Source organism: Taudactylus pleione, unplaced genomic scaffold (assembly GCF_031769625.1).
Source record: "Taudactylus pleione unplaced genomic scaffold, aTauple2 ptg000004l, whole genome shotgun sequence".
Classification (NCBI taxonomy): domain Eukaryota; kingdom Metazoa; phylum Chordata; class Amphibia; order Anura; family Myobatrachidae; genus Taudactylus; species Taudactylus pleione.
Window position 1 is genome coordinate 7325747 of NW_028284407.1, and position 26211 is coordinate 7351957.

General features: G+C 42.7%; 1 protein-coding gene across 1 annotated transcript in view; it reads right to left on the bottom strand.

Moving 5' to 3' along the window:
* The window catches only part of LOC148543382 (intelectin-1-like), a 107850-nt gene extending 82673 nt beyond the window's left edge, over positions 1-25177 (bottom strand). Inside the window, exon 1 of the mRNA XM_088468519.1 lies at positions 25118-25177. Coding sequence (XP_088324645.1) covers positions 25118-25154 — 37 coding nt within the window. The 5' untranslated portion in view covers positions 25155-25177. The remainder of the gene's footprint in view (positions 1-25117) is intronic.
* Between the last annotated feature and the right edge of the window lie 1034 nt (positions 25178-26211).

The window sequence follows — 26211 nt, forward strand, 5'->3', positions numbered from 1 at the left end:
TTTTTTTTATATGTGTGTGTATGTATGTATGTATATATATATATGTGTGTGTGTGTGCGCACGCACGCGCGCATGGGGGCGGTAGGGGCACTACAGGGGCCGCACTACAGGGGGCATTACAGGGGCCGCATTACTTGGGGCACTACAAGGGGCATTACAAGGGCCGCACTACTGGGGGCACTTCAAGGGGCATTACAGGGGCTGCACTACTGGGGGCACATCAGGGGGCATTACAGGGGCTGGACTATTGGGGGCATTACAGCTGCCGCATTACTGGGGGCACTACAGGGGGCAACACAGGGGCTGCATTACTGGCGTCACTACAGGAGCCGCACTACAGGGGGCATTACAGAGGCTGCACTACAGGGCCTTACTATTGGGGGCACTACAGGGGTCTTACTGTGGGGGGCACCACAGGGGCCTTACTATTCGGGGCACTAAAGGGGCCTTACTATTGGGGGCCCTACAGGGGCCTTTACTACGTGGGGCACTGCAGGGGACATTACAACTGGGGGTACTACTGCAGGGGGCATTACTTTTAGGGGCATTATTACTGCTGGGGGCACTGCGTAAGGGGCACCATTACAGTGGGCATTGCATAAGGGGCACCATTACAAGTGGGCATATAATGTTTTAGGGGAACTACTACTGTGGGCAATGTGTAAGACCTAAAAAAAGTCCTAGTTACACCCCTGATACTGTGTGTGTATGTATATATACTTCTGCCTTTGCCCCCCACTTTGTACTCATTTAGCCCCTCAGGTGAAAATGACTTTGCACAGGTGGAGTGGCGGATAAGTTTTGTGTTTTATACATATACATATATATATATATATATATATATATATATTATAAATATATATTTTTTCACACAGAACTCATCCGTCACTCCACCTGTGAAAAGTCATTTTCACCTGAGGAGCTAAATGAGTACAGGGGGGGAGGAGGACGCATGCAGAAGTTTTGCCTAGGGTGCCTAGAAGTCTAGCACCGGCCCTGGCAAGACCCATGTGAGGGCATGATAGTGGAAAGAGCTCACTGGCTTGGCCCCCTTCGCTCTAACACTGATGCACACCCTAGGGTGACCATATTCCATTGCCTTAACTTTCTTCACCGGGAATCTCTGTGGCAAGCATCTAGACGTCAATGCTCAATAACTTGGAAGGGACAACCAGTAGTTCCTTTTCCAGGATTACTGCGCAGAAGTGACAAGAGCAAGGCATGCTTTCTCCGTGATATGTGCGGGACGGGTTATAGGTAACCGTTGTTTTGCCTTATTATTCCCTGCCCATCTATGCTTATTCACTGCAGATTCTTTTGTGGACTTTTCTACACCGGAAGACGCAGATGCTTATCTCCAAGAAGAAGCCCAGGCTGAGTTGATCCCTACCTCTCCCTCTCATGTGGTCTCACAGGACTGAGGCCCTGATTCAGAGCCGGACGCTATTTCAGAGCTCTAGCTCTGAATCGGGGCGTTTTTTATATTTTTTTCAGAGCCAGCCTCCTGGATGCTCGCTAAGCTGTGGGTGACCACCCACAGCTTTTGCGAATGGCCAGGTGATAGTCGCAATGGTCACGACCATCGCGACCATTGGGGCTTGTGACGAGACCCTTGTGGCAGGGTATTGTTCCCGCAAGCCCCAGTGAGCTTCCGGCTCTAAATAGAGCCGGAAGCTCACCACTGACATCAATGGTGATGTCAGTGGTGCCTCCCATAAATGGCAGGCGTTCCTTCGGGAACGCCTCCGTTTGTGTAGCCACCCCCCCCTGCCCGCCTCCAAAACGGGGCAAGCTGTCAATCACAATCGACAGCCACCCCGTTTTGGTGCGAGACCCGTAGTGACAGAGCGCCCGTCGCTGCCGGGTCTCACGCATGTGCACGCCGGAGGCGGCGCATGAGCAGGGGGCAAACATCGATCCGCTTGCGAGCGCATAGTGCTTGCGAGCGGGTCTGAATCAGCCCCTGAGTGTGATATAAGTTTATAATAATTTTTTACCTTAAATTTCTTGGAAGCATAATGCTCTCCTTCAGGAGCTGGAATTGTATATTTCATCGAAATTGCTGTTGTACTTCACATGCTGTTTTAGATTGTATAATTTCTTAATTGCAAGTACGGTATGTTTCTGTTATCCTTTTTGATGGTGGCATAGGTTTGGTTATCATATTTACCTCACCCACCCCATTTTACATAAGTATATGCTGAGTGCTCTAATTATTCTGTTTAAATATATGGGATGGTCATTATATGCTGTGGCTCCCTGAAGCCCCTCTCTCCGTTGCAGTGGGGTAACTTCATCCCAGGTGCCTGGAAGCAAGATAAATGTTGGTGCCCCCCCCAACCCCCCCCAAATTAAAATTTACCATCGCCCCAGCACCTATGCCAGCCCCAGCTGCTGCTGCCCCCCTATGCAGTTCCTTTAATACAATGCCCCCAGTAGTGGTCCCCCTGTGCAGTGCCTTCAGTAGAGGTCCCCCTATGCAGTGCCCACCTATGTAGTGCCCCCCAGTAATGGTCCCCCTATGCAGTACCTCCAGTAGTGGTCCCCCTATGCAGTGACCCCAGTAGTAAGGCCCCTGTAATAAGCCCCCTGTAGTGCCCCCAGTAGTAAGCCCCCTGTAATGTCCCAAGTAGTAATCCCCGTGTAGTGCCCACAGTAGTAAGCCCCCTGTAGTGCCCCCAGTAGTAAGCCCCCTGTAGTGCCCCAACAGTAGTAAGCCCCCTATATTGCCCCAGTAGTAAGCCCCCTGTAATGCTCCCTGTATTGCCCCCTGTAATAAGCCCCCTGTAGTGCTCCCTGTAATAAGCCCCCAGTAGTAAGACCCCTGTAATAAGCCCCCAGTAGTAAGCCCCCTGTAATAAGCCTCGTGTAGTGCCCCTGCGTGCACACACACATACAAAAAAAAATGACCTTAAACCCTGCTCCAGTGCCTGCTGCCATCCGTCCCTGGCGCCAACTCCTCGGAACTATGGGAGTGACATCATGACATCACTCCCATAGTGCACTGCGGGACCCGGAAGCCGGAGCTCAGGATTGAGCTCCGTCCTCCGGCTGCCGCTGGCGCCGGGGGGGAGAGAGGTGAGAAGGAGCTGGGCGCCCGTGGTAACACACTCAGCGGGTAGCCAGCAAATGGAGGGTGCAGGGGGCGCTCCTTCTCCATGCAGCTCCTCCTTAGCAGTGCCCGGAATGGCCGGCTGACAATGGAGCCAGGTGCCCCTTTCAGGACTGGCGCCCGGCGGCAAATGACCGCCATTGCTCCGTTGTACTTTCGGTGTGGTGCTACACTGGTTGTGCACTCACTTCAATTATCTGTTTGTAACCCTGTGTTATTTATGGATAGGATATTGGGTTATTGAAATAGAATATGTGCCTCCACCCAAACTTGTTACAGGTTGTCTGGGAAACCGTGCCCACTATTCGTGTGGTTACAATGGTTAGTATGCAAATCTATATTTTATATATATATAATCGATAGGCAAGAATTATATAACAACGGTTATCTCAAATTTACCACCCGAATCCGTTCCTCCTTTGTCAGGTACAGCTGTCGATGTACAACCTGAACGTCTGCTAAAGTGAGTATTAATTAATGACAGATAAATGTTAATTTGTTTATAGCAGATAATATCAATAAATGATCAGGGTAATAGTACTTTACATTAGAGATGTATATTACATTTAAACAGTATACATTTACATAAAATACTACATTAGACATACAATATATAGTATAAGTCCATAGGGTGTAAAGATTATCTGTAAACGTTAGTATGATATCCTTATATAACTTGGTGTTGGACTTTTTCTTCTATATAGATTTTATAGTCACTGATGAACTTTAAGCTCTTACGAATGTAGTCCTTAATGTGTCCTCAAAGTCCAATTCGTATACAGTTACCTATCAACCAATTTTGCGATTATATCGCCTCACTCTTTCCTCCTTATCTCCTGTGAGATTGGACGGCACCAGAGCATAAGACGGTGTGCATTAAATTATCCTGACTCACATTGGCAGCAGAGGAAACTTACTATAAAATAAGTTTTGTTTCCTGTAAGGTTAATAATAATATCCTTCTTCAGATCCTCACTTTCCACTCTAAAATGTTTCAACTTAAGGATTTATCTCCTGTAGGCACTGTTTTTAATATGTTGATATATGCACAGCTCTTCAAGACAAGAGTGTTACTTTTCAAGGGAATGTCCCTAAATACCCAGTCTTTATAAAATGAGTCTTACTAATACATGTCAGCATTAGCTATTGGCAACTCTGTAGTACTCTTTCTAGCTTCCTGCTCCTTATAAATAGGGTTATTATCCCAAGGTAGGCTAAGGAATTTTATTCCAGTAAGGTCTCTTATTCTACAATCCTCAGGGGGCCCCCTCTATGTGGACTGAGTGGGTATGTGTGAGTGCCAAATACTGGTTACTCACTGTAGAGTCACTGCTTGCTGCTGAAGCTTAATCAGCGCTGCTCCTTGGACACTTGCACCTCAGCGCTGCTCTGATCCTCAGGGCTGTGATAGTCAGCCTATCAGGGTCTAGGCCAGCCCCGCCTCCTGCATTGATCCTCACTCCTCTCCCCCAGAGGGATGACACCTTCCGATTGCTTCAGACAGGAAGCGCCGCTGTTTTCACGCAGGGAGGGACCCGCCCGACTCACACCTCCTCCGGAACCTGGTCACCCCACTCTTACTGCCGGGGGTTTCCCTAGCGATCACGCTCAGCTCCGGCGCCCCACACTGGCACCACTATCGCTGACAGGAGCGCTCCGCTCCATGCAGGTCAGTACGATGTGGGCTCTGGAGGGGGGATCAGCATTCTGACTCTGCCGCGCTAGTGCAGCCCTATTTATCCCTACCGCCCGCGCGACTCTCTCCTTCCCGCTTCCAGCGCGAGCTCTCCCCCAGCTGACAGCTCGCGCAGCTTCTGGCATATTCCAGAGTCTCCTCCTGTTGCCAATGTGTGAAAAATCAAGCACTGTCTATGCGGTGGTCTTGCCCACCCCCCTCACAATCTATACAATAAATACATATATATATACAATTTACCACATCAGGTCTAATTACATCAAGGTGCCAGGCAGCACTCTTAATGTATATGTGTATCCTCCCCCTGATGTGTACATACTCATATGTTAGCCTATAATAATAGGGCTACACTCTCCCCCTGGTAATCTATGTAAATCCAGTAAGTAGATTACCATACTCAATACTCATGCGAGTGACTTCTATTAGCAATACTATTCCCCAGTCCCAGAGTACCCAAAGTAGGGCCAATTAAGAACTATGCTGGGGTGTATTAATCTAGTTACACTGCTAGGTTCCCCCAGACTATCATATGTCAAAATCAGGGGTGGCTTTATTTTCCTTCTGGGCCTTGTACTACACCCTAGTTTTTCCACATCACCATCTTCATAAGCAGAGCAGCTTTCTTGTATACTTTCCTCACCTCTGTCTATAGGAAGTTCATTATTAGTTTTACAATTATTAGTACTATCCCTTACACTTCCTACTCTTTCTGGCGGGATCTCAGGTAAGTATTCTATTTGAGGAAGATTTTCCATATAGAAGTATCCTTGTCCCTCATTCTCAACGTCATGTTCTTCAGTATCACTTAGATCCAAGTGGCTGATTTTTTGTTTTTTCGTCTTCTCATGAGGTTTTCTTTCAGGAGTCACGACACCTGAAGGCTGAAAGTTACCTAATCGAATTTCATCTCCAATAGGAAGCAAGTGTTGCCTATGGTAAGTATACACTTTATTAGGCCCATCTTCTGGCATAATTTTGTACACTGGCAAATTCGAAAACTTTTCCACCACTACATAGGGTTCCTCCTTCCACCGATTAGCTATCTTGAATTTCCTAGGTACCCCTAATTGCCTGAGGAGTACTCTATCTCCAGGAGCCAATTCCTGATTGCGGACCCTTCGATCATATATAGTCTTATTTTTTAGTGCAAGTTTGTCAGCAGTCCTATTGGCTAATTCAAAGGCCATTTGCAATTCACTCCTAAGATTCTCTACATATTTTGTGTGGGAAATGGGTGATTTAGGATTTGGATTGATTCCCATACACACATCTACAGGAAGTTTAGCTTCTCTTCCAAACATTAAGAAGTAGGGTGATAACCCTGTGGATTCGTTCTTTGTGCAATTATAGGCATGTACTAGTTTGTTAATGTCTTTTTTCCACTTACTCTTATCTAATGGATTTAATGTACCCAACATATTTAGCAATGTGCGGTTGAACCGCTCTGGTTGAGGGTCACCCTGGGGGTGATAAGGTGTGGTTCTAGATTTTTTTATGCCACAAATATCGCAGAGTTCCCTAATTAACTTGCTCTCAAAATCTCTTCCTTGATCCGAGTGCAACCTATTTGGGAGGCCATAATGTACAAAATATTTGTCCCATAAAGTGTTGGCCACGGTAAGAGCCTTTTGGTTAGGTGTCACGTAGGCTTGTGCGTATCGAGTGAAATGGTCTGTAACTACCAACACATTGCATTTTTTTCCCGTATCAACTTCTAGTGTTAGATAATCAACACATACTAGATCCATTGGGCCAGCACTTTGGATATGTCCCAATGGTGCTGCTCGGTTAGGTAAAGTTTTTCGTAGGACACAATTCCCACATGATTTACAGTAATTTTCAACTTCCACTCGCATATTGGGCCAATAGAACCTATCCGCCACTAACCCATATGTTTTTTCTATTCCTAGATGGCCATGGTCATCGTGCAGGGCATGCATCACGGTCTTCCTATACTTATAGGGCAGCACTATCTGAAATTTCTTGCTTTTTCCCATCTTGGAATCAATTTTGTATAAGAGTCCATTTTTCATTATTAATCTGTTTCTTTGCTTTCGTAACAATTGAGCTTCCCGGGAAGTGTTGGAAGTATTAGTAGAAATAGCGACATGTTGGTTCAGTTCTTCATACAAAGGTCCTATCTCAGGATCTTTCAATTGTTCTCTTTGCAATTTTCTATGATCCACCTTGGGTATTCCTTCTAACTCGTCTATACTTAACCAACAATACAAAAGAGGCAGGACTTTATCAGATGCCCCCAAACTGCTAACCATTTCGTGGCAGTTTTCAATGTCCATTCTCATGTGGTGGCACATCCCCTTGACATCCCCAGCAGGCACTTCTATCCATTCTTCTTTTTGCTCCCCAGCCACTTGATTTGGGATTCGGGACAAAGAGTCAGCATCCGTGTTATTAACACCAGGCCGGTATTTCAGTTTAAAGTCGTAGAGAGCCAATGCAGATAACCACCTATGTCCCATGGCATCTAGTCGGGCAGTGGTTTGGATGTAAGTTAACGGATTATTATCCGTGTGTACTACAAAGGACGCACCATAGAGATAGTCGTGGAATTTATCTACAATACACCATTTAAGTGCTAAAAATTCGAGCTTATGAGCGGGGTACCTTTTCTCACTGGGTGACAATCCTCGACTTACAAATGACACTGGCCTTAACTGATCTTGTTGGGTCTGATATAATACCCCCCCTATCCCTTCTAGGGATGCGTCCGTATGTAAAAAGTAGGGTAGCAGGGGGTCAGCATAGGCCAAGACTGGTGCCTTTGTTAGACAGATTTTAAGTTTTACAAATGAATCTTCACATTCTTGGGTCCATCTGCTCCCAAATGGCTCATTAAGCTGGTGATATATTTTGAGCTCTTGCGGAGATTTCTTTGAAGATTTACCTGTAGGTGGGTATCCTTTAGTCAGGTCGGTCAGGGGTTTAGCTATTTTAGAATAGTTAGGCACAAACCGGCGGTAGTACCCGCAAAATCCCAAAAATGAACGCAGTTCTTTCAGTTTTGTGGGAATGGGCCAATTATTGACAGCTTCAACTTTGGAAGGGTCTGTGGCTATTCCATGCCGGCTGACGATGTGACCCAAATATTTCACGGATTCCTGACACAGTCGACATTTGTCTAATGACAGCTTTAGTCCTCCTTCTTCCAGTCGATCAAGGACTTTCAATAACCTTTTGTTATGTTCTTCGAGTGTGTTTCCAAATATTATTATATCATCTAGATAAACTATAGCTTCCCTATAGTTCATGTCTCCCATGATCCGGTCCATTGTTCTTTGAAAAGTGGCTGGAGCTCCCTTGATACCCTGGGGCATCATTAAGAATTCAAAAAACCCGAGGGGGCATATAAACGCGGTTTTCTCCCTATCTGTGGGGCACATGGGTATTTGGTAGAACCCACTTCGAAGGTCCAACACAGAGAACCAAGCACTCCCTTGTAAGCAATCTAGGGCCTCGTCAATTCTTGGCACCACATACTGGTCCGGCACCGTCCTCTGATTTAACGTCCTGTAGTCAACGCACATGCGGACATCACCATTCTTCTTCCGTGCGATCACAATTGGAGAAGCATAGGGGCTTCGTGACTCTATTATTATCTGGTTCTCTAGCAACCCCTTTAAATGTAATCTCACATCATCAAAATCTGCAGGCGGAATTCGGCGGGAACGTTCTCGGAAAGGTGTTTCATCTGTCATCTTTATTTGATGTTCTGCCCCCTTGGCTACTCCCAAGTCCCATTCCCCTAGAGAGAAAACTGATTTTCGTTTTTCTAACTCAAGTATTAAATATTCCATATCTTGAAAGGAAATATCGCTATTTCGGAAACACTCAGCAAACCCCCTCTGTACATCACATCCTACACCTCCCACCCCGGTCTGCACGTTCCATGTGTTAACTGAAGGTGTGGTCTCATTTTCTTGACACCATTCAGCAAGCATGTGGTATATGTTGGTATTAGTTCCAATTATAATGGGAAGTTCACTTCTCCCCCCTGGGATTTCTGGGCATATAAGAGCAATAAAAGGTATCTGAACTTCTTGGCCATCAGCACTTATCACTTCCAATATTGCTTGCACATACCCTAGATAAGGGTACTTTTCTGTACTTAACCCCAAATAACAAGCCCGGTTAAAGGCTGTATGGAGACTTCACACAAATGTTCGCGATACCATGATTCAAATATTATAGACACCTGTGAGCCACTGTCTAATAATACATTACATGGGCTCCCATTCACCTTTGCAGACACTATTGGGGTGGGTCCCAATAAACCTTCTGGTAGAGCGCCATTCCACCAAGTGTTCCCCATAGCGCATATACTAATTTCTAGGGGGCCTGTGAGGGGGTCACAGACCTCCCCCGTCCGTTTCCCGGCTCCCTGAGGTCTCTACCTTGCTCAGGGTTTTCGTGAAAATTTTCGTCATGTACAACATTCAGGGGGCATTCATATGACAAATATCCCCTCCTCCCACATCTATAGCACCCCCTATTTATAGGCCTGACTCCTCGGCCTATGCCCCTACTGGAAGTGTTTGGAGTATTCACCCCTCGCCGTGTGGTATTGGCACTTTGTGAAGCGATGAACCTATCTATTTTGGCGTTCTGCTCCTCCATCATTTTAAGTATTTTTTCCTCAAAAGACGTAGGTTCTACGGCAGGTACTACCACTTTTACTTTTTTCACAGTGTTTTCCCGCAATTCTATCATAGTTTCCTCCAGCTTGACGTCTTTCATTAGTTCATTAAATGTCGGGGGTGGTTTCGTGTCTCTGAACACCTAATTTTTTGGGCAACAGGGTCAGATGTCAAAGCACCCCTCAGTAACTGCCTCATTCTACTCTCATCGACATCTTCTTTTTTTATCCCATCCTTCTCCACTATCTTATATAGAAGTTTGTCCAATCTGAACAAATATGTGCTTAGTTTCTCCCTAGGCTCCTGGAATGTATGATGGAGCCTAGAGATTAAATCTCCTACGTCTTCCAGTGTCCCATATGCATAGTCTAATGCTTCAAAATAAACATCTAAAGTGGCATCGGGGTTGCTCCTCCTAGCAGCCTGAATGACCCCCATGGCAGGTCCCCTCAAGCTTTCAACTACCCTTTGTTTTTTTATGTGATCAGGGCATTTCCACTCTTCAGTCTGCTGCACTGCCGCCTCTTTCCATGCATCATATTGTTCCTCCCCAGCAGGTACTGGTTGTATACCAGAAAAAATTCTTAATCTCCTGTAGCTTCCCTCGTAATGCCATCTCTCTAATTGGGTGACTACCCATTCCATAATGTTTTCAAACTGACTCCCACATTTTTCCTCATTATTATCCGGGTCTCCTCTACTCTCTCCCCCATTACTTTCTTTAGTAGAGCTAACTTTTTGTGTCGGCATACCGGTATTCTCCGTTTCTCTTGTTCTTGGCCATATTATGCTCCATCTCCTCCCTGTATTGTAATCTGCAATCATCATCACAGGGATCAGGTTAGGGTCTAACTCCCTCTCTGTTTCTATAAGCATTGCACATACCAACCCTAATTCTCCTCTCCATTTATCCACTATTTGAGGTTGTATGATCCCACACAATGTTCTAACTTGCTTAATTACGTGCTCATCGGTGAATTCTGAGAGATTTCCTCCCACTGCAAAACACCTTTTTGGGTCTACCCCTTTACTCTCACACCATAAATACAGTTCATCCCCATTAAAACATTCCATTTTTTTTTTTTTTTACTGCTTACTATGTAACCCTCGAATCTCAGCAGTGCCTCCAAAATGTAACCCTGTGTTATTTATGGATAGGATATTGGGTTATTGAAATAGAATATGTGCCTCCACCCAAACTTGTTACAGGTTGTCTGGGAAACCGTGCCCACTATTCGTGTGGTTACAATGGTTAGTATGCAAATCTATATTTTATATATATATAATCGATAGGCAAGAATTATATAACAATGGTTATCTCAAATTTACCACCCGAATCCGTTCCTCCTTTGTCAGGTACAGCTGTCGATGTACAACCTGAACGTCTGCTAAAGTGAGTATTAATTAATGACAGATAAATGTTAATTTGTTTATAGCAGATAATATCAATAAATGATCAGGGTAATAGTACTTTACATTAGAGATGTATATTACATTTAAACAGTATACATTTACATAAAATACTACATTAGACATACAATATATAGTATAAGTCCATAGGGTGTAAAGATTATCTGTAAACGTTAGTATGATATCCTTATATAACTTGGTGTTGGACTTTTTCTTCTATATAGATTTTATAGTCACTGATGAACTTTAAGCTCTTACGAATGTAGTCCTTAATGTGTCCTCAAAGTCCAATTCGTATACAGTTACCTATCAACCAATTTTGCGATTATATCGCCTCACTCTTTCCTCCTTATCTCCTGTGAGATTGGACGGCACCAGAGCATAAGACGGTGTGCATTAAATTATCCTGACTCACATTGGCAGCAGAGGAAACTTACTATAAAATAAGTTTTGTTTCCTGTAAGGTTAATAATAATATCCTTCTTCAGATCCTCACTTTCCACTCTAAAATGTTTCAACTTAAGGATTTATCTCCTGTAGGCACTGTTTTTAATATGTTGATATATGCACAGCTCTTCAAGACAAGAGTGTTACTTTTCAAGGGAATGTCCCTAAATACCCAGTCTTTATAAAATGAGTCTTACTAATACATGTCAGCATTAGCTATTGGCAACTCTGTAGTACTCTTTCTAGCTTCCTGCTCCTTATAAATAGGGTTATTATCCCAAGGTAGGCTAAGGAATTTTATTCCAGTAAGGTCTCTTATTCTACAATCCTCAGGGGGCCCCCTCTATGTGGACTGAGTGGGTATGTGTGAGTGCCAAATACTGGTTACTCACTGTAGAGTCACTGCTTGCTGCTGAAGCTTAATCAGCGCTGCTCCTTGGACACTTGCACCTCAGCGCTGCTCTGATCCTCAGGGCTGTGATAGTCAGCCTATCAGGGTCTAGGCCAGCCCCGCCTCCTGCATTGATCCTCACTCCTCTCCCCCAGAGGGATGACACCTTCCGATTGCTTCAGACAGGAAGCGCCGCTGTTTTCACGCAGGGAGGGACCCGCCCGACTCACACCTCCTCCGGAACCTGGTCACCCCACTCTTACTGCCGGGGTTTCCCTAGCGATCACGCTCAGCTCCGGCGCCCCACACTGGCACCACTATCGCTGACAGGAGCGCTCCGCTCCATGCAGGTCAGTACGATGTGGGCTCTGGAGGGGGGATCAGCATTCTGACTCTGCCGCGCTAGTGCAGCCCTATTTATCCCTACCGCCCACGCGACTCTCTCCTTCCCGCTTCCAGCGCGAGCTCTCCCCCAGCTGACAGCTCGCGCAGCTTCTGGCATATTCCAGAGTCTCCTCCTGTTGCCAATGTGTGAAAAATCAAGCACTGTCTATGCGGTGGTCTTGCCCACCCCCCTCACAATCTATACAATAAATACATATATATATACAATTTACCACATCAGGTCTAATTACATCAAGGTGCCAGGCAGCACTCTTAATGTATATGTGTATCCTCCCCCTGATGTGTACATACTCATATGTTAGCCTATAATAATAGGGCTACATGTTGTTATGAAAGCCTGGAAGTTTATTTCTTGGCCTGCAGGTCAGCGGGAGACTTTTGTCCTCGACCTAATTTTACTAGTTACCAAAACTGTTTTCTCTCATTTTTCTATTGTTTTCTTATTATTTTTATTTAAATAAATTTATTGTTTCTCTTTTGATTTCAGAGTGCACCGGACTACCTTTATTTTCCTTATTTGCCACGGTGTTTATCCAAGATGTTCACTTTCAACTGATTGAATGTATTTTGGGATTTAGCTGTGCTAACATTATCTGGTTATTCTTATTTGCTTTGCAATAATTATACTACTACTTCATATGTTGTTTATATATCATGTGTACGGGTACCTTTCTATTAGTTCTGCCCTGATATGGCTCCCATAAAAAGAAAATAGATTTTCACCTATATACGAAAGTTGGGGATGGATATTGTAATGCTGCAGGAAACACACTTACTGGAGGCTGAAGTTTTAAAGTTAAATATTATGGGATATTCTGTTCTATCCTATACTAATTATTAATCCAAAAAACATAGGCCCTGATTCAGACCCGGACGCAAGTGGCCGGATGCACTTACGACGTACGAGCCGAAAAATGCAAATTCAAGCGCTCGCTCATAATTTCATACGCAGCTAATCTTCCACCCCATAGTCTACCAACCCCTCCTCTAGCTAACGAGCAAGCCAAATTGCGACCGTACATCTCCAATTTTGCATGCAGGGAACGCTCGCACCAGTCCAAACTGGAAGTGGGCCTGTCAGTTTTCGATTACCTGCTCGTTCATTCTGCATACATCCTTTAATCGTATCATGCCAATCAACAGATCAATTAGCTTAATTGCTCTTGACATGTTTTTTTTTTTTTTTTTTTAATTGCAATAAACTTTACTCTTGTCCGTGTTTGTTTTTTCATGCAGAATACGTACGGATTAAACAATGGTTTCCTTTATCCAAAATACATGTTTGTGTCATTTTTCATATTGTTTTCCGTGTTTTGTCTGACGCATATTTTACTTGTTTCATTTTTTGATTTAAATTAGCTAACGCATGTCACTGCATTAAGCCAATCATAACTCACATTAGATTTTTAAGCCTGTCGAACACATGACTCATACACTAACCAATAGAATGTTTCCTGTTAATTTTCCAAATACATTAGCCAATCAAAATTATTTTCTTGGCTTTATTAAAACTGTTTTTTCCGAAATCCACCATTGCCATCATGAGAGCCTCTGCGTTCACCAGGTGGGAGCTTCTAGTCCTGACGGAGGTAATGGACTGGCGGATAACAAGCCAGCCTCCCCCCATCACCAACAGAGAGAAGCGATCCGCCTATGCGGAGGTTCGCCGCCGCCTGCGCTCCTTCGGCTCACGCCGACAGATTGGCCAGCTGGAGCGCAGGTGGTCGGATCTTCAGCGACGCACGCCACGCTTGCTGGCATGTTTCAGACAGCGGATAGCTGAAAGTAAGTTTTTTTTTTTTCGTTTTCCTTTTTTATTTTGTGGCCCTATTTGCGTGTGCATGTTTTCCTTCTTGCCCTGTTTGTTTATTTACTACATATCTGTGTGTGCATGTTTTCCTTCTTGCGCTGTTTGTTTATTTACTACATATCTGCGTGTGCATGTTTTCCTTCTTGCCCTGTTTTTTTTATTTACTACATATCTGCGTGTGCATGTTTTTTTGTTTTTTTTTCAACTCTAAATATTTTTTGAGGGAGAGCAGAATACGCCGTCATCGGCAGCGACGCCGTCGGCCACGTCCCCTATCCCCAACTCCCAGCCAATCCTCCTCTCCCCACCCTACCCCTAATTCACCCTCCAACCCAGCATGGCCAGACCCGGACGCCCCTCCCTCTAGTATACTTCCCATCCCTCAAAATTCCCCCTCCCCTCAACCCCCCCTCTCTCTTTTCATCACCCTCCCCTCCAACCACCCCTCTCTTTTCCACCCCCTCCCCCCTTCAGAAATCACCCCTCCTCCTACAGACCTGCATTGGCCTACCTTCGAGGAGGACGATGGTGAGGCTTCAGGTCCAGGCGGCATTGTCAACGGTATGTTTCCATTTTACCTTGTTTTTTCCAATTTTTGGGGGGGATGTTATCCTTTGCCTGTGCATTTTTTTTTTTTTAAATGTTTGTTAGACAGATCTGGTTTTCGAAATGTCTATGATGTTTGGCCCTTACACATATTACACATGTCCAAACACTCATACTTGTATCTCTTGTTTACGGTACCCACCAAAGTAGCTTTTCGGTGTTTTTCTCTTTTTTTACAATTTCTTACAATTTGTTTTGTTGGCTTTGAATTGTAATGTTTGTCCAAATTGACTTTTTTTGGAAAGTTGCATTTCCTTTGGCAGTTGTTTCTCAAACAAAATTATGTTTTTTTTTATTAAGAACCTCAATTTTTAAACCCACAGAGGACCAGAGGCGACTGACGGAGGCAGCAGTGTGTGGAGAGGCTGAGGGGCCATGTTATAGGCATGATGGTGGTCCTCGATCACATGGCAGGGATCCTGCGGCATTAATTTTTTTCCTTTTCCAAAATTTTGTCAGTTTTTCAAAAAAAAAAAAAGTTTCGTTTGAAGTCTCATTCCTTCTCTGTAAATATTATATTGTTTAACCTTACCTAAGTCGACTATTGCAGCAAGTTTTTTAAAGTAATGTAACTTAGATTCGAGAAAGCGGAATTAGGTAAGCTGGCACATTCAACACCTAACAATACCAATAGGTTTTTTTTTTGGTTTTGTATAAAGAATTTTATTTTTGGGGGGGGTAAGGTAAATATTAAATGAAACCTGTTTAGGCCGAGAATCCAAAACATACTGATTGACCATAATACCTTGGGGTGTTTGATTTGAGCCACTAAGCATGGTAAAATACTGCACAATTTAAATCATAACTGGATTAGCCCTTAATCAAGTTTCCATTTTGGGAACCAGGTTACACTTGCATGTAATTTAGAATGGAAATGTTTGTTATAACGTTACAAAAATTTATTTTTAAAAAAATTAGAAACACAAAGTGATTAAGGACAATCAATACACACAGTGAAAACACTCGTCAAAAAACAGCCTACACCAAAAATATACAAAAACAAAACAATCAAGAACTGTTTGACGAAGTAGCATGCCAACATGATTCCACAAATGAGTTGACGACAAATTTGGTCCAGAAGTTAAATCCAATGTGTCCACATGAAGTCAATTTTTACGAACAGGTAGTAGTCATGGTTTTCACGATAAATATTATGGAAAAAAACACACAAACAAAACAAAAATTTAAATTGTTAATTACATTATTACATGTCTACATTGTGTCATCTAACTTCATTTTGGACAATAATTACCTGAAAAAACGGGCCACAACATCATCGCGTATGGCCCCCCCACATACAGACCTCCGACCAACCTCGGGGGGCCATCCTCAGGCAAGGCATCCTCTGGCTGCATTGGGACACCACTCCTTATGGCAATGTTGTGAAATATCCCACACAGGACCACAATTTTCGAAACTATATCCGACAAATACATGAGCTCGCCACCAAAGCGGTGGAGGCATCTGAATCGGCCTTTTAAAAGGCCGATACAGCGCTCCACCACTTGCCTGGTGGCTGTAAGTGCGGAATTATACTCACTTTGTGGCCCTGGTGTGGGAGCCAAATAAGGAGTGAGCAGCCAGGGCGTGCAAGGGTAGCCACTCTCTCCTGTGAACAAGAAATTACAAAATCAGGATCACTGTGTATCAAGCTTTGCATTGCTTTCTAAAAAAGGTCTACACTTACCCAGAAGCCACGCATCACCAGCTTGTAGGTTGTTTAATTTATGCCAAATCCCTGATTGATGGATGACGAATGAGTCATGTGCACTCCCGGGTAATTTTGCATTCAGGGACAGGATCTGGAGGGAGGCATCACATACCACCATTACATTCAGTGAGTGATAGTGTTTTCATTTCCAAAAAATGGCCTCCAGCCATGCTGGAGGCTGAAGTGGTATGTGAGTACCATCCACAACCCCTATGATGTGTGGGAAGCCAGCAACTTGGTAAAAATTGGCCTTCGCCACACTAAGGGAACCCATATCCAAAGGCATTTTAATAAAATGATGGAGGTGCTTGAAAAGGGCCTCCATCACTGCCCTCAGGATCCTTGAAAAGGAGTATTGGGAGATTCCCGCAACTATTCCCACTGTGGTTTGAAAGGATCCCGAGGCACAGAAATGTAACACCGCCATAAATTGCGTAAGTGGTGGTATTGCTGTAGGACTGTCAATTTGCCGCTCAAGATCACTCTCTATTAATGAGAGAGTGTCTATGATGATTTGGGGCGGAAGACGGTAGCGCCTTAACACCTCATCATTGGGCATTCCAAAAAGGGTGACATGTGTTCTATATATCTGGTGCCGAGCACACCTACGATGCCTACGCCTGGGACGAGATTGAGGTTGGTCGACTTCCGGCAGCATGGCCACAATAATACGACCAACATCAACCTGAAATGGTAAGAATTGTAGTTAAGGTATGTTGCCCCCCAAAAAGTCCAAAAAATACTTATCTTTACGATACAATCCAAAGATGCTTACATGCCGGTGTATTGTCATGATTTCAAAAAACTACATTTCAAAAGACCATAAAAAGTTAAGATTTTGTGGTGGCCATTTTGTAATCTTGTTTTTTGAAAATGCACAAAAATAAAAGGGGTAAACACACATTTCGAAAAATAGGAAACCGACATTGAGAGGACTTCCACAATTTGGCACAAAAAAAACAACCCAGAATTTGAATGCTAAATGGTTTGCATTTTTACAAGGGGAATCAAGCCTACAAAAGCGCGCTAAATGGTTCGCATTTTTACAAGGGGAATCAAGCCTACAAAAGTGCGCTAAATGGTTCACATTTTTACAAGGGGAATCAAGCCTACAAAAGTACGCTAAATGGTTCGCATTTTTACAAGGGGAATCAAGCCTACAAAAGTGCGCTAAATGGTTCGCATTTTTCACATCCCCAAAAACCCGGAAAAAAACTGTAAAGACCCCAAAATATGCGAAGAACAAGACATGAACATTTAACAAACAAGTTAAAATCAAAACTTACCATTACACGATAAAGAAGTCACAGAACAAAAACGTCGTTGGGGCACAGCCAAAAAAAACCTACAAAAATTTTTTTAATTTTTATTTTATTTTTGGCCCAAACCAAAAAAAAAGGAGACCCATATTTTACAAAAGGATGACGGGAAAAAACTTACACAGAAAAAACACCACAACTAAAAAAACCACACCACAAAATGCGAACGGAAAGTTATCCAAAAAAACGCCTCTAACACAATCCAAAAAACCGCCAAACACAACTCCCTCCAACAATCCACTCCGAACAACGTAACCTCCAACAAACAACACCCGCCACCTCGACTTGAGTCGCCAAAAGCCAAAAATAGTGTTTCTTTTCCCGCTCAAATTAAGGACGGATCATAGGAACGCACAATCAATGATGCGGCCGAATAATAAGGACGCATGTATAAATACGTCACGGAATAAAACAAACGGTCTGGTGTAGTTCTTGTTTTTGCATGAAAAATGGCTACAGACCAGCCAAACAATGGCCAAGAGGCGGCCTATAAGTATTTCTCACATTTGTAATCAAGGCTTATTTTGAACCAGAATATAGTGAAAGATTGACATCTAAATTAAAATTAATTTAATGTAAATAGGTGTTGAGGATGACATGGAAGAGGCTGCTGGGCCCAGTATTCTGGCCAAAGCTGGCAAAAAGAAAAGGCAGCCACAATTCACAAGAAAGGAGATGGAGGTTTTGGTTCAGAAGTGTGTGGACATCCTGCCACAGGCAGACAGGAATATGGGTGTAAGCCAGAAGTGGAGAATGTGGGAGGAGATAGCCAGTGCTGTCAATAGGGTGGGTGATTATGTCCGTTTAGCCCGGGATGTCAAACGCCGGTAAGTAAAAACTTAAAAAAAGAAAAAAAACAGGGAAAAATAATGCAGGAATAATGCCTACTTTTTCACCCACAGATGGCAAGACTTCAAATATCGCCTTAAGCAAAAAATGGCTGACAGGGCTAGGCATGCAAGGGGGACAGGTGGGGGTCTCACCCCTGTGTCATTGGAGTTGAATGATTTGGAAGAGCTGGCACAGGGGTGTGTGCAGGATGTGGAGGTGTTTGGCGTGTCCAACATGGATACGGACATGCCAGACTTTGCGGCTCCTCGTGTTGTCCCAGGTAAATGTTGTGATGTAACCAACTCTGAAATGTTATTGTGACAATATGTAGATTGTAATGTTCCTCTTTTTTCTCAAAGAGACACAGGCGGATGAGTCTGCTCCAGAGGGGAGCCTTGGCCGCAGAATTTCTGCTGGCTCTGCAGGGGAGGAACCAGTACATCTGGCTGAGGACCCTGCAGAAGCCAGTCCAGGGCAATCCCCCTCGCAGGCAGTGTCCCTCCTCACAGAACTCAATTTTAAATTGGATTACCATACGGAGATTCTGCAGAGGATGGACGCCAGTCTGCTACGGGTGGCTGAGGCCCAGGAGCAAAATGCTGCGGCCAACGTGACCATTGGTCAGGCCCTGGCTGAAAATACAAGGGCCAACATCAGAATAGCCAATGCCCTGGAGCAGCTCGTTCGCCAGCACATGGTGGAGCCGACCTCCTTTCCTGCCGGAACATCAGGATCCTCCACCTCTGGCCCAACAACAGCCATTCCTCCAAATGTGCCTAGCCCTGTGCCTAGTCCAGCGGCCACAACATCTGCCTCTGGATAGGCCAGCCAGAGGACATCCCGGACCCGGTCTGGCGCCCACCCTACCCCAGCCAAACGGGGAAAAAAACGATGACAGCACTGGCTACTTTTCCCACACTCCTTCTGTGCTTGCCCCATATTCCTTTAGGGCCAAAACTTCCCTCTCCTTTCTTGTGAATTGTTTTTAATGTGTTTGTTTAAGTTGGCCAACACTGGTAATATGTTTTACAGATTTATTTACGTTATTATTGCCTAACACTGCCCAAAAAGTGTGTTTGCAAAATGCACCCCCAAACTTGATAAATTTGTCTCAGAAATTAAAATTTTGGAAAATGTTCTCCATTGTATTGTGACATTATTTAAAAAATGGTTTAGAGTTAATCCTGGCCCACAAGCCAAAAACGTCCACCACAAAAAAAAAAAAAGGTTTCTTTAAGGAACACTGTAAAATTAAAAAAAGGATGCAAATTCTCCTGGCCAAAGCAAAATGGTAAAATACACACAAACATGATGACATTATTGTTACAATAGCACAAAACCAAAATCCCCCCAAAAAACCATTCAAACAAATGTACGCTAATTGATTGTGTAATCCGGAAATTAGCAGCTGAGATTTTCACCTGCGTACGGTTTTGTGCTAAACCAAAAAACTCTTGTCAAAACACATTACAAGGTGGTTTGCAATTCAAAGTTGATTGTTTTTCTGACAAGCCGTGATAAATCGAAGAAACATCGAGGAGGCCCGGACCGGAGGACAAGGCCATCGCCATTGTGGTTGAGTAATCCACACCCCAAGCTGTGCGAGCAAGTTGAACGGAAAGAGGATCAGCCAGTGACGTATGACTTGGTGCGAACACATTTGACGTATGCATCTGAAAATTTATGTACGCCCCAAAAACGCCTCGCCACGCCTGCGTTTTTCCATCTCCACCCACGTCAACGCCCAAAAACGGCCTGTTCTGTCAATCACATTTCACATGTCACTTCCTGTTCGCTATTTGACGAACGAGACAAATAAAGCTTGCAATCTGCCGTACGCACATGCGCAGTGTAACACCGGCGCATGCGTGGTTTAACAACATCGGAACGCAACGAGCGTACTGATGCTAACGAACGGCTCTGAATGAGGGCCATAGTGTAGTTATGCTGGTCAGAAAACAATTAAGACCCCAATTACATTCTTTACTGGTAGACCCCATAGGCAGATACGTTATCTCTGATGTCACTATTTCAGGTGATAGGTTCACCATTTGTACTCTATATGCCCCTAATGTGTACTCCAAACGTTTCTTTCAATTGATATTGGCCAAACTTAGTCCATTTATAGACTCCTGCTTGATTGTGGGAGGAGACTTTAATATCTTGGCCTCTGTTTTTATGGATCGACAGTCTCCCTCCACTCGCCCTAAGCGCCCACCCTCCATTGGTATTCCACAATTTAATTCAAAACTCCAGTTATCCTACTGATAGAGAATTCACGTGTTTGTCCACAGCCCATGCCACTTTATCACGTATCGATTTAATTTTAATGACAGAAAAGCTGCTCTCAGGAGTTGAAGACTCTAACATTGAAACCATCAGCTTATCAGATCATGCCTTGATATGATTTGGCAAATTCAGTTAAATTTAGAAATATGCTGGAAACCCGTTGGCAGGACTATCTCCAGAATAATGGGCTACACAAATCCTCTCCCTCCTTATTTTGGCAGACCGCTAAATCTGTCCTGAGAGGTGACATCATTGCATATGTCTCCAAACATAAAAGAGAATGTGCTCAATTATATGTACAGGCCCAATCAGATCTCACGTCCTCCTTTCAGGAATTTAAATATCATCCTTCCCCTAGTTCTCGTGAGAAATATAAAAAAGTCAAAGCCCATTTTGAAGGTGTTTTAGATCAGCTTGCCTCCCGCCATACTTTTCGTAAGCAATGTCAATTTTATAAGCATGGAAACAAGGCGGGTAGGCTCCTGTCTAATCTATTATACAGTCCTACTGCTCTCTCTTCTATTTCAGTACTTTGCACCTCTGATGGTAATCAGGTTCATAAGGGTCAAGACATTGCTAATTTATTAAAAATGTTGTATTCTGACCTGTATTCTACCCCTTCTATAGACTTGAGTCGTAAGACAGCTTTTTGGGATTCTATTGTTTTGCCCTCTATCTCCTCAGATGCTGCTACCTCTTTGCTGGCTCCCATAACACCTGAGGAAGTGGCTGCTGCGGTGAAAAAATTTAAACCTTTGAAGGCTCCAGGTCCAGATGGATACTCTGGGGAGTTTTTCAAAATACTTAGTAAAGATATTTGTCCTCCATTAACGTCCTTTTTAAATTCTATTCTATCTGATTATAATATCCCTCAATATTTTAATTCAGCGGTGATTAAGGTGCTACCAAAGCCAGGTCGTGACCCTGAATTGTCTACCTCATACCGCCCCATCTCACTTTTATATGTGGATTATAAATTATTTATGAAGATTATTTCAGAATGACTAAAATTAATACTACCTTCTATTACAGCTCCAGACCAAACTGGGTTTAGTTGGGGTAGACACTCCACAGTTAATATAAGAAAGTTGTTCTCAGTGATCCAGGAGTTGGCCTTTTCGTCTGTCCCTTCTCCTCAGGTCATTATTTCTATGGATGCTGAGAAGGTTTTCGACCTGATCACCCTGGATCACCTCTACACGACCCTGCTTAAATTTGGTTTCCCTACTGATTTTGTCTCCCTCCTCCAGGCGTTATATACTTCCCCAACCACCCAGGTATCCAGCAATGGTTATTTATCCTCTCCATTTCAGGTTTGCCAGGGTACGCGCCAGGGATGCCCCATGTCCCCTCTATTATTTGCTGTGGCATTAGAGCCATTGGCTGACGCCCTCCGTTCATTGGCTGAATTTACTGGTATATTTATAGGTCAGATGGAGCTTAAACTTTCACTCTTTGCGGATGATATGTTGGTTTTTGCCTCAAACCCGACAAATTCCATACCTGCCATTATATCTTTGTTGTCCAATTTCGGTTCTTTTACAGGTTATAAGATCAATTTGCATAAGTCTGAACTGCTACCTATGGGTGGTATTACTACTGAGGATTTGAAAGACCCAGCTTATGGTCATTTTCGTATTACCACCTCTACTTTTAAATAAATTGGTATAACAATTCATTTAGTATTGTCCTCTCATTATAACCTGAATTTCACCCCAGTAATAACTCAGATGACAAAATTGCTGGAGACCTGGAAATTTTTACCTCTGTCCCTGCTAGGCCGCCTAGATCTGATTAAAAGTGTGGTCTTTCCCAAACCTTCTTATCCCATTCAAATGATTCCTATTTCCATCTCTCGCATATAAAACTTTGTTCTAAAATTTTTACGGAATTTTTGTGGAAGGGTAAGCACCCAAGAATAGCTGCCTCTAAGTTGCAGTTGGCCAGGGAAAAGGATGGACTGGGTTTGCCTAACATTAATTTATTTTCTGAAGTAATTTTCTTTAGATATATTAGTGACTGGTTATTATCTAGGGAAGTTTACACCCATGCTCCCTCTGAATCAGCATTATTTGCCCCTTATTCTGCAGCAGCCTTGCTCCATATGCCAAAAAGACTCATACCCAGTCATATTTATAACAATATTCTATTCTATGACACATATCTGGCATGGAAATCCATTTGCTCTAAACTGTCTAGGCCTTACACAACTTCTAAATTTATTTCTTTTTGGGGTAACCCACTGTTTCCTCCTGGTCTTGAGAACCCCTTTTTTTCTACATTGGAGAGATAGAGGGATTTCTAAAATCAGAGATGTGTTTGATCTGGGGGGTGTTGTTCTTCATTTAACACATTACATGACAATTATCAAATCCCACATAGACAGTTTTTTATGTGTTTGCAAGCAACCCATTATGCTAAATCAGCACTAAAACAATTACAGAGGTTGGAATCCCTGGACTTTAATGACTTGTTGTTAGCATTTATTGTATTACATCCTTACAAAACAAAATTCTTATGTTCAGAATTGCTGAGAAAGACATCTTCTCGGATATGGAGACAAACTGTGGCGTCACGGAATTGTGATATTCCCTCTATTGAATCTTCTGACTGTCTCTTGCTCCATTATGATTCTGTGTTAAGATATCTACGTTGCTCCTGGCTACAGGATGTATACATACAAACCATTCACCGGATTTACATTTCTCAAGCTCGTTGATGATATATGGTTTCAGAAGAGTCGGGGGATTGTCTGAAATGTAAGCGCCCTAATGCAACTTTTTACCATAACTTCTGGCAATGCCCCAAGATCCAGAAATTTTTGGGAAAAGTAATTAACTATATAAACTCTATTTTTCACTGCCATTTCTTAGTGGATCCCACTGTTTTATTACGTACTGATTTTTCTAATTGGCAATTGGGGATACAGGAAAAATAATTTCTACCCTTATTGACTATTATCGTTACAATTGCCAAAAAAGTTATTTTGTGTAACTGGACATCTTCTGTTCCTCCTTTTTTAGGCTCAGTTAAATCATTAATGTTAAAAACCCTCTATTTTGATAGGCAAGCCTTGTTTCCTGCTCTTGAAGAGGGTGTGGCTTCATTTTATAGAAAATGGGGCCCTTTTTTGGATTCACTTGACTCCTCTACATAAATTAATATAATGAAGGTATTTGAAACTACCTCTTGGTTTTTGACTCGTAATCTTACTTAATTGAGCGTTACCTCTGTATTAGGATTTGAAATCCATTGGATATGATTACTGAAAATGTATACTTTTATATCTATTTTAGAATTTTCTTTTTGGTGCACTCTGGTCTCATTAAGTTTTTCTTTTATTTATTTTATTTTTATAACTATTTTTATTCTTATATATTTTACTTTATATTTTATAGTATTTTATGTTATATTATAATTTTTATTTTTAGTTTGTTGTTCTTATTTTCTGTTAATTCTATTTTAGATACTGTTGGGTTGTGTATATTGTTATTTGGCTTGTGTCCCTGTTTACATTATGTCTACTGTACTTTGCGATACTTTGCAGGGAATTGCTATACTCTGCAATCTAGACTTATTTAGTCAATGTTATACACATCTCAATGTTTTTGTATTCTGTATTGTGTTATCATTATTTCTTGAAAAAATAATAAAAAAGATTTAAAAAAAAAAAGAAAAGAGAGCAACAGTTTTAAATCTGGACACACAAGAATTTCACTTACTATGTGGCTTCACTGCAGCTATCTTCCTTGCATAATTATAAACACTGTAGCATGTAACATGAACTCATTGTAGGGCTATCATGTAGCAAGTGTAAATCATATGGGCCTGGACTTAAGCTGGGAGCACAGTGCACACTAGACGATATGTCGTCCGATCCCGCAGATCAGATCGACATATTGGATACATCGTCTAGTGTGCACACATTATATGCGCACTTCCGTGGGTGATTATTGACATTGCCCGTCGGCCCTACTGCAGCGCTGATGGGGATGTCGCTAACAATACCATGCATTCTGCAGCATGGCACGTCCCACCCCCCATCGGACTCAGCATTGGCAAGTGTGTATGCACTTGCCGCATGCCAGGTCCCGTGGCCCACGACGTCAGGCTGGGTACACATTCTCTGATGTGTACCCAGCTTTACATGGGCAATTTGGTAACTGTAGGTAAATCTAAGAATTAAATCAACATTGGAAATAATTTGGGAGGAAGAGGAAAATTAAGATTGTAAGAGGTGATTTAAGGGGAGGAAATCCAATGAGAGAGTGATATTTAAAGGAAAAAATTAGATTTGCAGTAAAATAAACTGATCCTAATTTGCAGAGAACATAATGTAGCACCTTCATAAAGCATCTTCGTATTTGATCCAATTGTAAAGCTCAACACAAAATGCTGGTACTATATACAGTAAATGTTAATAAATGTGACTCACCACATGAGTACCGTCCAGTGACGAGGACGGCCAGCATCACCACCAGACTGTATATAGACATCTCCTGTAACAGAACATTTATAATACAAATATAATACAAATATAAATACTCCATCACGCTGGTGTAAAGAAAGCAGTAACTAGACTCTTACCTTTCTCTCTCTTTTTGTCTTGTGGAATAATACAGAATATTCTTCAGGTCCTGTTTTATATTCTAGTTTATAACCACCCACATTCCTATTGTAAATGTATTCTTAGGTTGGTAAATAATGGGGATGGCTTATATCAGTTAATGCATCATCTATTTATCCCTTAGGGAAATCCTGTTTGTTAATCTTGTACAATATCTAATTAGTATTTTTAACCCATACTTGCCAACTCTCCCTCATTGTCAGGGAGACTGCCTGAAACAGTAGCAATCTCCCTGTCTCCCTTAAGTGTCTAGCAATCTCCCTGATTGCACCTAACCCCATTATGAAGTGGTTATATAAAAAAGGAGATATATACATTCAAATGGGATCATTAGTATCATTTCCCTGCATTGGTTATAATGCACAATGATCCCTATTGCTACATGTATTTTCGGAAAAGCATCAGTGTATTTTTATCAACAAATAGATCTTACTAACTGCTTTGGGGCTCATTTATAAATAGATGTGTCAATTTTATGACATGCCTCTCACACGTCCACTTTACCGCCACGCTCATACAGTAGGTGTTTCTGTCATAAACTCCCTGAAATGCATTTTCAAAAATAGGCAAGTATGATTTAACCACAAATAGAAAGGAGTGCTTGATTGTGGTTTAGTATTATACTTAATTCATTGTAACAGAATTACAACATGGTACACATTGTATAATTATCTATCAGTCCATCACAGTAGCTCAGGATATGATATATGATTGTATAATGTGTAGGCATGTACAATCTCTGATAAACCGGTCTCTTCTGGAAGGTTCATAAGATGTGATATATTTGGTCATGATAATAAACAGTGGGTGCGGCACTCGACTCCAAATAACTGGACAAACACACAACAAGTGTTTCAACGTTTCAGTGTACTCAACACTATCATCAGGATACAAAGAGTAAA